Source organism: Pleurodeles waltl, chromosome 1_2, assembly GCF_031143425.1.
Source record: "Pleurodeles waltl isolate 20211129_DDA chromosome 1_2, aPleWal1.hap1.20221129, whole genome shotgun sequence".
Lineage (NCBI taxonomy): Eukaryota > Metazoa > Chordata > Amphibia > Caudata > Salamandridae > Pleurodeles > Pleurodeles waltl.
In genome coordinates, this window is record NC_090437.1 from 165495876 (window position 1) to 165511476 (window position 15601).

Below are 15601 nucleotides of genomic sequence, written 5' to 3' on the forward strand. Positions count from 1 at the left end.
AGCCAAGTATTTTCAATCACTTTCATGAATTCCAATTGTTGAGGTTTCTAATAGCAAATAGTGGTGCAAACTCAGGGTTAATTAACTTTGGTACCCATAGTATGTATTAGTTCCATGCGAAGGTTTCAACAATTTAGACCTGAGCTTAGCCCGTGGTAAATATGGGACAGGCTTAACTAGCCCAGAAGGCACTAGTCTAGGCAGAATCCGAGATGGCACAGGACTCTGCCCTTGGAGGGAGCTTCTGTGCCGTGCTTTGCATTTCTCTACCAATGACGCTGGAAGCTGAGCTTCCAGCACGATGGGAGGTGGCCTCTGATGAGGTCAGCGCGCGACGTCATCAGACGTCACTGGGGAGGTGAAGGGGAGTTGGAGGTAGAAGGGGAACGTGCGCTGGGCACTGGAAGGCAGCGCCACAGTGTGCAAAGTCTAAAAATCTGCAAAAATATTTGGGTGACTACACAAAAAGGGTCATTTTCTCACAGTCTTACACTTATATTACTTATTTGTTGTTGTGGCGCTCCACTATTGTTGTGGGTGGTTGAGAAATGAGACTCTAGAGGCCTCATCCCCAGCACCCCAGTAATTCACCCGATAAGTCCACTGTACCTCCCCGAGCCCCTGCTCCTCACTAGAATGGCTGATACCAATTACATGAATAACCCCAGTAACTCTGGTGGAGCAGAGTTGACAGGAATTTCACTAGATCCCTGGGGCTCCACTGAGAAATGAGGAATTGTATAGGAACCTACACAACCTCATCATGTTCTCGGTTGGGATAGGATCCACAAAGAACCAACACCATCCAGAGAACTTGATGCTTGAGGCTTGCCAATTTGGCTGCCAATAGCCAAACCAGCCAGCCTCAAGCATCAGTTCCTCTGGACATTATCGTTATGTGATGTATCAATGTTTGCAAATCTCAAAACAACCTTTAAAAATGTTTTTGTTTAAATGCACCATTTCTTTTAAGTAAAAAAGGCTGCATTAAAAAAAATAAAAGGTTTACTTTATTACAAGACGATCAGACAATGAGATCTGCTGACCCTAGCACATGCCACCATCCTAGTGATGGCCACCAATGGCAGTGAGTCACAATTTATGACCTACATCATTAATGCTCATGAGGTAGGTTGGACTACAATGCACTCCAAATCAGAATTTTGGGGACCGACTTGTTAGTAAATAGGATGGCTTGTAACATTCTTTTCTGGTCAGAGAAATACTATCCGCAAATTGTGACTATTTCTTTGTGCCCAGTATTTAGTATATCTGTCCTCACAGTTCATGAACGGTCACGTGAGAATAAAGTACACATTTTGATTGTTCTCTTCCTCTCTCTAGCCTCCTTTCTCTGGAAAGACTCTGGCACATTTGGTGAACCACATCCAATGAGAAACCAGCCATGTGTGTGGTCCGATTTTTGGAATCTGAATTCCTTCCAGGTTTTTGAGATCACATTTGGAAATCACTAAAACTCCTCTTTCCCTCAGGCTGCCCAAATGTCAGAAAAAGCGAAGACTAATCCATCAGTCACCCTGGTCAATCTGGCTAATTCAAGGCCTTCAGCCACTTTAAACACTTTGGGAAATTCCTTATAAATTGTGGAGGATACTTCTGTTGCTGCAGGTCCTCCCTCCCAGCTATCCTATAAACAAACCCTGGCCCCTAAATGGCAGCGATGGTCAGCCTATAAGGTCCAAAGCATGTGGGGCTGAAATACGACAGAGAGACACCTGCCAGGTCACTCAAGGCATCCCACCTAGCTGAACCAGACATCATATCCTTCTGCACCTGTACCTTATTTGTTAGTTGTCTGCTTTTAGTAAAAATCTGGACATTAGAAATCCAACAGCAGCTTCCTATAGGACAGACAGCCTCAACACAGGACAATCCCACAGAAAATCCTACAGTCAACCACCTTACCCCATTTATGGTGGTCAATGGTACAGTGTCAGCACCATATCACAGGGACCAATACAAACATTTGTCATGAAAAGAGTAGGAGGAAGGTGGGTCCCAACCACACACACAGAGCCCATGTCAACATATTCCTGCTGCACTCTCAAAGATCTGTGAGGTAGTTTAGCCTAGAAGAAAGATAACGAATGCTACTTACAGCAGTTAAGATGTAGAAATCCCCAGAATTGGACATTTGAGATTCAGGTTCATCCAGAAAGCTTCCCAGGCTTGCTAGCCCCCACCAGGCTTTGAGTTGTTTTGCATTTTTGATGGATTCATTTTAGTTTGTTAGCTTTCAATATATAATTTGTCATTTGTTTTACCTCTTTACAACTATTTTATTATTAAAGATTCTTAAAACAGACAAAACAAAGTGAGCAATGTGTAAAATGCATACTACGCACTCAGAAAAGTACAAAATTATATGAATGTATAGTTTCTACATTCCCAACTACAAACATGTAAACTGAACAATGAAAGGAGTGACTTAGACAGTACCCCTTACAACATGGTTATGTTAACCGCTGGTAAAGATTATACCTAGAAGAAAAAAAATACATGTAAATACTCAGGCTAATTTACAAGATGCTATGCCTGCCAAGATGAGTTTACAAGGTTTATGAAAATAGTTGGAGACTTACTCCTGTTAAGGGCAAGAATAAATCCGCCTTCAGGAATGGAAAGGGGAGAGAACACCAAGACAAATTGGAGAGGTTGGCAGGGAAGGAGTTTCTCCACAGGGACAAAAGAGAAAGCGTTGGCACGTTCAAAAGCACATTCTGAAATATACATGTGTTACATTTCCAAATGCTTAAAGGCTTAGTATTCCAAGAAAACTTTGACAGTCAAAGCTTCCCATAACTACTCTTGAAATTGTATGTGAAATCCAAGAAAGTCTGAGAATTGTTCCAAACTTCTGAGTAATATTATCATAGTAAATATCTGACTTTCTGTGAATCAAGACAATGGGATCTATTTATTTATTTAATTCCTTATTAGTGGGCTGTCATTTTAGCCACTTTCAGGTTGTAAAAATGCAGTTGAGATCAGCTCTATAAGAAATTTTCTGATATGCTATCTAGTCAAGGGTTATGCCAAGACATTTAAGGCATTCTTGGGTACACAATTCACAGAAAAACAGCTAAATAAAATGTAAAAGTAAGACTGCAATTTATGTGGTCGCTTTCCCTCATGAAGCCAAGGATCAATGGAACAGACACAGAGGGGTACTCTCTACCCGGCTTATTTTCCTAGCTTATTCATTAATAAGAGGCATTGGAAGGGAAATTTGAGAAGATAATCTCTACAGTGTGCCATCTTAATAATTTTATGTATGATCTCTTCAATAATTATATTTTAATATGGAAACAATTGCATCTTGTAATTGATCCCTGACATAAAGTATGTAAGCAACTTCCTAGAACTAGTTCTGAACTAGTAGAAATACAGACATCCTGACAATAAACGGAGGTGATGGTTAAGAAGATCTGAGCAATGTGTTCCAAATGTATTCTCTAAAGTAGGCAGTTTCCAGGTGGGGAATCAGTCCTTGTGTGTCCAAATACACCCATGTGCAGTTTATGTGTCTAGTTGGGAAAATGTTGATAAACATTACTTTGTATGAGTGGCAGGTGGTTCTGGATAGAATAGTTCAAACCATAACCGCAAGGTATGTGGGAAAGCACTTTTTACTTATACATACTTGCAGAATGGTCCCCTTGTTGCATTCTCTCAGGATCCAGATGGTCCTTGGCGCAAGCATCTTCCTTTTCTTTAGCTTTTAATGAAAAGATGTTTGTGGCAATAAGTGGACCTTTTTTAGGAACAAAAAAAAACTTGTAACTAATCTAGAATTCCTTGAGTAATAAACCAACACACCAAAAATTATGACTTAGGTCAACATGAATGAGAAATGAAACAATACTTTTAACATGTTCATTTATGTGATTAGCAGGTGAATGTATAAGAAAAGACGAGGTGAGGCAAACGATCGCGCAACGAAGCTTGTGTAATCTTGAAACATGCAATCCAACTTTGACCTCAGAATCGGTAGTACATCACACAATTGCACTACTCAAGGACAGTGGGCCTTCTTTTGCACATCTATTTGAAATAGAAGATCTCAATTGGGAGTAGGGTTGCTATCTTCCCCAGTTCAAAATATAAGCCATGTATTCACTTTTTGAGATTCTGGAAGGTCTAGGTATGAGCCTCTCTTTACTTCAATAAACATTTAGGGAAAATTTAGACATCTCTAAAATACTGCTTCTTCTCTGATTGGCTCCTTAATGTTTACATCTGCTTTTACTAGTTTTCACTTTTTGTATCAGTCTCGATATAAACAATACCAGCTATATCTGTGCAATACTGACCAGATGGTAATCCTTGTTGGTGGACTATATAGTGAATAGCCCTCACACCAACCTAATCACCCCAGCCCTTCAAAAGTGAAGATGTAACCCATTTGTACTGCTAATTTAGAATTGGGACTATGGCTGTATACGTCACCAGAATTCACCAAGTTATAGGCTACCACACATTTGAATATTTGGTGACAGCCCCAATAGGTTTGCAACAACTCTAGTTGTTATTGCAATCAGTTGATAACTGTCTTTGGGATTTACAAGATAGGGCGACTGGGCCTACTCACAATGAATCACCCACGCTCACAAGGCACTCCACAACACCGGACCCACCTACCTGAACAACAGACTCAACTTCTACGTCCCCTCCCACCAACTCCGCTCTGCCAACCTCTCCCTCGCCATCGTTCCCCGCTTCCAACGCAAGACATCCGGCGGCAGATCCTTCTCCTACCTCGCCGCCAAAACCTGGAACTCCCTCCCAACCCCCCTACGACAGACCCAGGACCTACTCACCTACTCACCTTCAGGAAACTCCTCAAGACCTGGCTCTTCGACCAATAGCAGCAATCCCCCCCCCCCCACAGCGCCTTGAAACCCTTACGGGTACGTAGCGCGCTTTATAAATATTGTGATTGATTGATTGATTGATTGAATAGCTTTGATATCAGTCACCCATTTCTGACTGCAGCTACATAGTAGGCCACTTTACACAGCATCAAACCTGTTTAGTCATAAAGTTTTTATTATCTGAAACGATAAGAGCAACTATGAGGAAAGATGTGGAAAATACAATATACAAAATACAATCGCAACTGATATTTAAACTTAGCCAGATATAAATAAATAAATAGATTAAGAACTTCACCTATCGCCTCAGATAGGGCATATAGTTCACAGTGTTCCTCCATGTCTTACTCAGTTGGGTCATAATTCTGCAATGACTGGATTACGGTAATGCGCAGTACATCAGTCCCCATCCAACTGTCCTATCCAAGCCTCAAGGCATTGAAAACAAAGCACTCACACCAATTTAAAAATTACAGAAAAGCCAATGCTGCTTTAAGGGGAATATGTTCCTAAATTCAGTACCACAAAATCGTGCAGCACTAAATGGCCACCACTAAATCATGGGACATAATATCATCGTGGGGGCACACTTACTAAACCCAGCCTGGTCTTTCGTGCAAATTCTCCTTACCCTCTTTTCAACATTTTAATCTCTACCTTTAACTTACTTTTATTACTTACCTTTGGAAATGTAAAACATACAATTGAGGGGTGGCACGGTAGTGACCCGAGATGTGGCAGGCTCAATGTATGCCATTTGAAGGCCTTTACATTGGCTTCTGGCTGATGCCAGCATCACATTCAAATCTCTTAGTGTCACCTACAGGACCATACTAGATTCTGATGCAGCCTATTATAGAAAAGGATCCCCTGATGGAGTCTAACAAGTGTCAAATGTTTCCAAATGCCTCATTGATAGTTCAAAAATCCAAAGAAAACAGACTAGTAGGCAGAATTTTTAGTGCAAACACCCATTGTATGAAACTCTCTTCCCCTGAAAGATGACCAATTGTGCTGCAACTCCGGCACGGAGTAACTTAAGATTTCAAGAGCGCAGCCAAGTTTTTAGGGTCGAGCCTGCGAGACACTGTTGTTATCAGTAAGGGCTTGGAGCCTGCCCATTGTTTACCATTTGTTGTCTTGCGTGGCACTCTTCTTTAAAGCCTCGCAATTCGGCACTGCAAGCAAAGCATAATTTTCATTCCTGTCTGTGAAGCAGGGACCAAGCACTGATTGATTCAACTTAATCAGTGTCCATGCGCTGCTCCTGACATGACTGAGGTACTTCTTTTCAACTTCTAGAGCCCTGCAAACAGAAGGTGTGTGACCGCCAAAAACATGCTCAGCAGGACAAATAAAATTGCAAAGATTTATTTTCTATAGTTAATTTTCTTTTCTTTTTCCAAGTCTTTGTTTCTCACTTTACACTCATGTTTTCTTTTGTTTTTGTTTGTGGGAGCTGTTCTCAAAAGATGAGGATTGTCTTGTTCTAAATATTGCAAATCGACATTGATTCTTATTTATGCGTAATTTCTGAATTCATGCTTTAACACAATCGTGCAAAACACCCCAATCCACCCTACTCCAATACGCATCATTCCACTCCACCACACCTCACCCCAATGGACCCCACTTAATCCATTCCAACCCAGAACAATTAAAACCACTTCACTCCAGTCCAAGCCACTCACCCCAATCCAATCCCCTCCAATCAACCAGATTCTCCCAACCTCCCCACACTCCAATCCAAAACTTCTGCCACAATCCAATCTAAAACAATCTGTCCCACTCCAATCTAAAACAATCTGCACCACTCCAATCTGCCCCACTCCAATTCAAAACAATCTGCTCCACTCCAATGCAAAACAATCAGCCCCACTCAAATTCAAACCAATCTGCCCCACTCTGATCCAAAACAATTTGCCCACTCCAATCTTCCTCACTGTGATCCCAAACAATCTGCACCACTCCAGCCTTCCCCACTGCAATCCAAAACAATCTGTCCCACTCAAATCCAAAACAACCTGTCCCAGTACCAATCGTCCCCACTCCAGTTTGCCCACTCCAGTCCACTCCACTCCAATCCAATCCACCTCAATCCATCCACTCCATCCCAATTTAGCCCACTCCAATCCACCACAATCCACCCCACTCCAATCCAATCCACTATACACCAATCCAACCCACTCCCTTCCCAATCCACCTACTCAAATAAAATCCACCCTACTCCAAAACAATCTGGCCCACTCAATCCAAAGAAATCTGGCCCATTCCAATCCAAAACAATCTGCACCACTCCAATCCAAAACAATCTGTCCCTCCCCAATACAAAACAATCTGCCCCACTCCAGTGTACCCCACTCCAAACCAAAACAATCCGTCCCACTCTAAACCGCCTCACTCCAATCCACCCCACTCAAATCCAATCACCTTCACTCCAATCCAATCCACCCCAATCCATCCAAATCCAATCTATCCCACTCCAATCCACCCCACCCCAATCCAATCCACACCAATCTAATCCATCGCAATCCAATCCACACCACTCAATCTAATCCCCCTCACTCCTGCAAATACAGCCCACTGCAATCCAATCTACTCGACTCCAATCCACCCCACAAATCCAAGGCACCCCATCCAAAGCCTGTCCCCTCTCCCTACTCCAGTCACTCCTCCATTACTTATCTTACATTACATGCTGAAAAAGGGTTCTTTGACCTGCATGTATACATTTTGAACATTATTTAAAATTAAATATGGGACAGAAAAGGGAAGTTTCTTTATGGAACACCTGTTTGTGACAATTTGTTTTATTATCGTTGTGGCTGTAACCATTCTGATTCTCATATTATTACAGCTCAATGTATTGCCACATTTCAGTCTCCAGACTACATTGTTGTTTCTGGGAAATGTAATTTATACTCTGCTTGTTCACCAAATTAATAAATATCCTAAAATAAACCAATTTAATTTGAACTATGAATTCCTGGTCCTTATTGTGGAGTCACACTGGCTTCACAAGTTTGAAATGTATTTCAGATGTTTGTTTCCCTACAGCCTTTCAAGTCCACTAACAAATGTCCACATGATCAATGAGGAAATGTCTGTGATGATTTTACAAAGATTAAGGCGCAAGTACAAGCGCACCATCAAGATCTGTATGCTGACTTGGAGAAAAATGCACTATTACATGAATTTACTTTATTTTTAGATTTTCCTACAAGTTACATCCAAAAGAGAAATGTAATAGTTAACACTGAATCGTACAATGGTCCTTGCAGCAATTGTTCTATGGGGAACTGAGTGCACAAGGGAAATTTGTCACGAACATTTCAAATTGTTGTCGATGAGGACACAGATTTTACGTGACTAGCCACAAGCAACTCTGAGTCAAAAAATACTTTGAGTTTTATAGATCAATGAGACAGACTCATCTAAAGAAAATGAAACATTGCAACAGAGCAAGAACCAAAGATTACACAAAGTTAAATAAACAGCCTGTTGTTCTACTATTAGAAATTGCTTTTATTGGATGCAGGTGCTTTAAAACACAGATTTCTGTCATGTATTAGGGCCCTCCCCTAGCTATATATATGCCACACATCCGTGGGTGGTGGTTCGTTGGCCACTCGTCCAAATACCTGGTTAGAAAAGATGGGCAGATTCAGTTACACGTCAGGTGATTTAAGCTGCTTTAGAACACACGGCACGACAGAAGTGCCGAGACTGACCTAGTTGAATGTAGGTCAGCGCAACCGGAAAGCACCAGCTGTAAGATTAGTCATTTGTGTTAGGACAGGACGATTTGCAGGTCAGTTAGCATGTGATAGAGCTAATCGCATGGCGAGCTAGAGGACATGTGACAGAGCCAGCTTTATGACAAGCCTGGAGGACTGGGACAGAGACAGTCACATGATAGGTCAAAGTGAACAAATATCTACAGAACGTCCCTCCACATTTTTTCTTAAGCAAAGCCTGGTGTGCGGACAAACTTATTTGAGACGTATTACGAACTTAATTGTAAGCTTGAAGGTGTCAGCTACATGCTTTATGATATGACACTAGTGACCTTCGACACTGCAAGTCTTCATTCACATGAATTTGTCACTTCAAGGTGATATGTCAGATATGCAATTTAAAGGAGTTTTATTAATTTTTAATATGAATGCTGGGCCATTATTCTGCATAACAAATTATTTAGGTTGCTGTACAGATTTGATTTACAAGTTACATGCCTCGGAGGTTGTGCCACAGTTATAAAAATCAATTCTAATAATGAATACAGTAATTGTTCTACTGTGTTTAATTTTTCTATGGCGTTTGCAGTTTCTTATTATAAAGACAATGGTCTTGTGAATTACCTATAATGAACATTGATCGAAACAGTCTTGGACATGTGCAGAGTTTCCATTCCAATAGCATTAAACATAGTTTGCCAAGGCATTAAACAACTGTGAATGTTCGATGCTTGAGTAAAGATGCAATTAAATGAGAAGCAAAAATATATTTTGAGACTACAACAGCAGCCAAGTATAAGTTACCTTAAATAAAGTTTGAAGTATCATATTCACACAGTTTTTGGAAGTACCTTGGAAGGCTTCACAACCTTACACCAGTATATCAGATAATACATAGTAAGGCCTGATAACAGTTCAGGTGGTTAGGTATAGTTTTTAATGATTTTTTAATTCATCCCATTATAATTGATGACATGATCCTTATTCAAAGTCGGATCACAGTTCCGTTATCTGTCTTGTTAAAAGAAGACATCAGATTCTGGGAAATTATAGATCTGTAGCCAGATCTTTTTCCTTATCCTCCTCTTTTTGTGCACTGAGATCCATCTTTTTAGAAGTAGACTTCTTTTTCTCCAACATCCTACTTATACTCACCAGTACTATAGTCGGAGTTTCAGCTTCTTATGTGACATTCCACCTTGCATGATAAAGATTAATCTGTGGATTTTGCACAAATGTCCTATCCAAAATTCAACTCTTCTGGACTGCTCCTGGAATCGCTGGTCTCAGACACTATCTCTAGGGTACTTTTTCTTGATAATATATCTTTACTAGCGCTGTACATACTACAAGAACAGTTTGTGAAGCTTGCACACATTGTCACACACAATTATACTGCTATACAGTTAACCAAACTCGTAATGTGTAGTGTTTATTTCGGTCTCTAAATTGTTCTTCTTCTCTTATCTCAACCAATGTATGCTGGGAGGGGAGAAGGTCAAGCATGGAATTGTTCTAAGCACTCAGCAAGCGCGAAATGTCATTTTTGGTTTTATCTCATTTATTGTCTCTCTTGTGCCTCAATGTCTGAGGTGCTCATTCCCACCGTACCTAACTTTACGTTCCCATGTCCTGGTTAGACTTGTCTGTATCTGTGGTTATTCTCTGTGTGGTGTACAAAAGTAGAACTTCTACCTACATATGTATGAACTGATTTATTCTTAAACCTCTGCTCTTTTCTCTGTGTACCGTTGTACTTTCACTGTTGGTCCATTTCTTTACGTCCTTGCTCCATCCCACATGCCGGAGTGCTTCCTTTGCTCTCCAGGCTATAGCGATTGCTCTCTCTTTTTGCTAATAGTAATGCCAAGCCCAGAAACTGTTCTCTGCCTTACACTTAAGTGGACAAGTGAAGAGGCCCAGTAATCAACCCTCGGGAGTGTCTAACACATTTGTGTCTAAGGCATCTAGCAGCTGTCCATCAATTTCCTCCAGAACAATCGATCCACTGCTGAGCATACCACTTGATAGAAGCCATCACCCATTCAGCATCTAGGTAACTTGGCCAGTATTGTATTGTGAATCTTATTAATTCTGCTCAGAGTTACTTATGTCCTGTGAAAAATGATTAAATTGGGTATATTTAAAGCCCGGATTTCCAGAAAATGTGTGTGTATATGTCAACAACTGCTGCCAATCTCCACTGGTTATTTACTTACTATGTCTGTTAAAGCTTGTGATAAGGGTCATTTATCTGTAGTAGGAGTCTGTGCAGCCAGGTTAGAAGTCTACATTTTTTCCCCATGGTGAATAACAGCTGTGATAGTTTGTGTTTGGGGTTCAACTATTCTATTACCCCACAGGAGCTGTACAGCTTATTAAACAGCTACATAAGTTAAGAACTGTCCTTCCGAGAGCTCACCGATATATATAGGATCATACACATATTTTAATTTACCTATTGTTCAACAGTTCCTTGTCATCAACAGTCCCTTCACTGTCCATATTAACAACTGTCTTGTCCAAAATAACTTTGGGTCTTGGCAACTCTATAAGTGATAGTGCTGGAAGGTACGGCTGATTTTCTCTGGTTCTCCAACTGCACCTCTCCCAGCATCCAAACGCTATACTTAGCAATCTGGGAGGTGTTTAAGCCTCCTCCTTGCCCCCATAAAGAGATATGAGAGAGCAAGATCTGCTAGTTTGTCATATGGGATACCCATCTTTTGCATATGTTTGCCAATTAGCCATTTGGCCACCCTGGTTAGTTGGGCTGCTAGGTAATATAATTCAAAATTAGGGGCCCACAAGGCCCCTTCAGTCACCAGTAACTTCAGTTTGAGGAGCCAAACTATGTGCCTGTCCCTTCCACACAACTAATTTGATAGCAGGGTATTACGTTCAACAAAGAAAGACTTGCATAGCTGGACCAAGATGTTTTATAGTAATAATCATCTTTACTGTGTAAAAATTAATATCCACAGATACCAAAATGTGCATGGTACTCAACAGATGCTTGCATGTAGCTGCCTCAGGGCTCTTCCTCTACCGGAGCATTACTAAGAACATGCATGTCTTCACCCAATTAACTTTGAGGCCAGATACATTCCCCATTTTCTCTAAGGGTCCTATTGATTGGTCTAAACCGATGCATCCCTCTCTCAGGAACAGTAGTAAGTCATCTGTATATAGTGAAATAATGTGCTCTTGTTCTGACAGTGGTGTGCCCCTTCCCCTACCTTTCTGTCATATCACACTGGCCAACAGTTCCATTGGGAATACTGTGTTGTGCACCCAGTAAGTGGATATGATGCAGAAATCACTCCATCTATCCTAACAAGTGCCGTAGACCAAGAGTATAGGCTGAGGTCCACTTAAGCATCTCTTAAGTGATTCTAAAGTCCTTCAGTACCACAAATAAGTATTTCCAGTTAAGGATGTCAAATGCTTTTTACAGCTCTAGCAATATCATTGCACCATCAAGATTGGAAAAAGACGTTGTATGATCAGAGAGATGTTTCGACATGGAATGATGCCATTCTTTTCTCTTTGTCAAAGAGTCAGAACACCAAAATACAAAAATCTGGCCTCTTGGCTTTGGCAAGGAGTCAGCACATCAACCTATACAAAGCAGACCTACTGGTTTTGTCAAAAAGTCACCACAACCATTTATCAATAAGCATATTCCAAAATAAGCCTTATAAATACACACATGGCAATGCATAATAATTACTGTCATAGAAATATTTGAAATAAAGTATTTTCCTTCCAAACAACTCTAAATGTGTGTATGAGTTTTTGTTTAACCCTTCTAAGGCCACAAAATGCAGCATTAGAACCATCCACAAGATTCGAACTGTAAAGCATACAGCTCCAGCTCAGATTACTTTACAAATAATGGTAAGCTTGATTTGGGTTAAGAATTTAATGACCCAGGAGACTTACAGTTTTTTAAAAATAACTTTTCTGGGGGGTGCTGTGCTCCTTTCAGTCCCTACCCCCCTACAACACTTTTCAAATTTGTAGAAGGTGCCCCTGCTCTTCCTTGGTGCAACAGGATAATGATAGTTTTTTTATTTGTTTTAAAAAAAGCTCATGCAATGCATTATGGGGCACTCTTAGAGGTCGGAGCAGTGAATACATTATTTACGACTTCACTGATTTAAGACTGAAACAGCAAGACCACTTTTTATTTTGTATATATACTTAGGTGCCCTGGTTCCAAACGGGGCACCCACAGCCTACATTTATTTCTTAAAAATGGAATCCCACGCTGCCCATGTCCCATGTTTTGTTTTATTCATTATTTTTAAAGTGGGTACCCTGGTCCCAATAGGTGCACCCACCGCAATGCCAACGTTGGGGGCAGTGAGGGGAGGCCCATGGATCTCCAGGGCTCAGCCAGTTTCCCTGCCAGCAGGTATCCGTGGTGCAGTGGCAGCCAGCTCTATGCCTTTGATCCCTCCCGGCAAAGGAGTAAAGCTGTGCTCCCTGCCTAGGAGGGTGCGGTCAGGGAGTTAAGTTTATGATCTGTGCCTGCACTATACTGGGCAGGGAACAAGTAAGTGTCTTGGGGGATGAGGTTCCTGGGACAATGGTGAACTTCAAGCCCCGGTGGATGTTATGCTTCCGGGGCACATGCACCCTTCCCAAATTTCACATGAGCCCTGGGTGATGGGATCCCTGGGCCTTTAAATGGCTTGGGGGGGCATAAGCCCCGTCACCAAAAATCTAAATTGGCTCCAGGGGATGGGGTCGGGACCTTCAACTGGCTCAGAGAGGGGGGCCACACACCCCTCAATCAATCAATCAGGAATTTGTAAAGCGCACTACTCACCCATGAGGGTCTCAGGGCGCTGAGGTGGAGGGGAAGGGTAAGGGGGGGAGGAGGCGGTGCTACTGCTCGAACAGCCAGGTCTTGAGAAGTTTCCTGAAGGTAAGGAGGTCTTTGGTCTGATGCAGGTGGGTGGGAAGAATGTTCCATGTCTTGGCGGCGAGGTGCGAGAATGATCTGTCACCGGTAGTAGTTCTACGGACGCGTGGGACGGTTGTGAGGTCAGCGGAGTGGAGATGCCGTGTCGGGGTGTAGAAGGAGAGCCATCTGTTGAGGAATTCTGGTCCGGTGTTGTGCAGTGCTTTGTGAACGTTGGTGGGGAGTTTGAAGGTGATTCTCTTGTTGACTGGGAGCCAGTGCAGGTCTCTCAGATGGCCTGTGATGTGGCAGTGGCAGGGGATGACCAGGATGAGGCGTGCAGAGGCGTTCTGGATGTGTTGCAGCCCCTTCTGGAGTTTGGCCGTGGTTCCTGCGTAAAGGGCATTGCCGTAGTCCAATTTGCTGCTTTCAAGCCTCTCCCCATAATAATGGTGTTAACTCCAGGGGATGGGGTCCCTCCGGCCTGGATACAGTTCAGGGAGTAGGGGTAAGGGGGGGGGGAGCACAAACACACACATTCCCAAAATAATAAACTTGAGTCAACTCTCCAGGCCCCTGCCCCCGTTAAGCAGTGCTTGCAACATCTCTTGTATTTAAAAAAAAAAAAAAAACATCTTGGTGAGGCAACAGTAGTCTGGTGCACATTCGACCTCGGAGCTGTGCTGAGGGGTCTCTAAAGGACAAAAAGGCCTCAGTGTTCACACATACTTGTCTTATGTGCTGAGCCAGGGCTCTAAAAATACTAAAGATTGATATGGTAAATGTGAGGCAGAATTCATGCTCATCAGATCTATGCAGGGGACCGCAATCCTTCCCAGCAGTGGCTATTAACACTCCCAGAACTTCAGCCGTGCACCAGTTCCTGACAAGTTAGTAGATACATGTTCCAAATGATGTTTTTCAGTAGCTGTCTCGCAGCGCATCAGTCAAAAGTTCAGTGATGGTTGTAGGAAAATAGAGTAGAAGCAAAGAGTGATGGAAGGGAAGGACAAGGAAAGGAAAAAGATAGTGAAGGAAAATGTGTTTTGAGATGTAGCTTAACAGCATAACATTATAGTCACACATATTTATGTTTGAGGTTTAGTGAATAAATCTAGTGTCGAACAGTGCTTGAGTCTTCTAATGTATCTTTAGAGGTTTAAAGTAAAAAGCACCAAAACCTGTTAAAGCCACAACTGTCAAGAAGCCTCACTTACTGGCCATTTTGGCTTCGATTTTCAGAGATTTCAAAAGAATCATTGCTTTTGAAGAATTTTCGGGACTTCAAAAATATATGTCTCAAAATCAGAAACTCTTCATTCGCAAAGACTAATCATATGGACAGGCTAAAACACATTTTAGAAATACCTCAATTAATATGCCTGATTATATTAAAAACGCATACTAAAAACACAATGAGTTTGACAAAAAACAATCAGCTCAATATTTGGAAAATGGACTCTTTCTTGAACTGTGAAAATGAAATGGCTATTCTTCCATTGCTTCACTCAATATCTCCCATGTAAAAACCTACAAAAAAACAATCACGTGTGTAGGAAAGTACCCTCTTTTTGGCATGTTACCCCCAATCTCTGCCTGATGTCAGTGTGTTGGACTGTGTTCACTGGGATCCTGCTAACCAGGACCCCAGTGATTATGCTCTCTCTCCTCTAAATTTTGTCACTGCATACTGGTAACCCAGTATTTCACCCAAAATTGGCACACTGGTACCCCCTTATAAGTCCCTAGTATACAGTACCTAGGTACCCAGGGCATTGAGGTTCCAGGGGGTCCCTATGGGCTGCAGCATTTCTTTTGCCACCCATAGGGAGCCCATGCACAGCGTTCTACAGGACTGCCATTGAAGCCTGTGTGAAAGGGTGCTTGCACCCTTTCACTGCCATTTACACTCCATCAGGTCACTTATAAGTCACCCATTTTGCAGTCCTTCCAACCCTGAAGGCTGGATGCAGAGTACCAGTGTGTGAGGGCACCCGTGCACTAGCAGAGGTTCTCCCACAAACTCCAGGACCATTTTCCCAGACTTCATAAGTGCT

The 15601-nt window shown here is 42.0% G+C and overlaps 1 protein-coding gene across 3 annotated transcripts in view; it reads right to left on the bottom strand.

The window, feature by feature from the left end:
• LOC138298515 (zinc finger protein 718-like) overlaps window positions 1–15601 on the bottom strand; it is a 99552-nt gene that overhangs the window by 70060 nt on the left and 13891 nt on the right. The window contains exon 3 of one of the 3 annotated variants that reach the window (XM_069236882.1): window positions 3665–3739. The exons of 1 other annotated variant lie outside the window; for it this stretch is intronic. In XM_069236882.1, the coding sequence (XP_069092983.1) occupies window positions 3665–3739 (75 nt within the window). Of the gene's footprint in view, window positions 1–3664; window positions 3776–15601 lie in introns of all 3 variants that reach the window. One more of the 3 variants, XM_069236881.1, reaches the window with a different exon arrangement.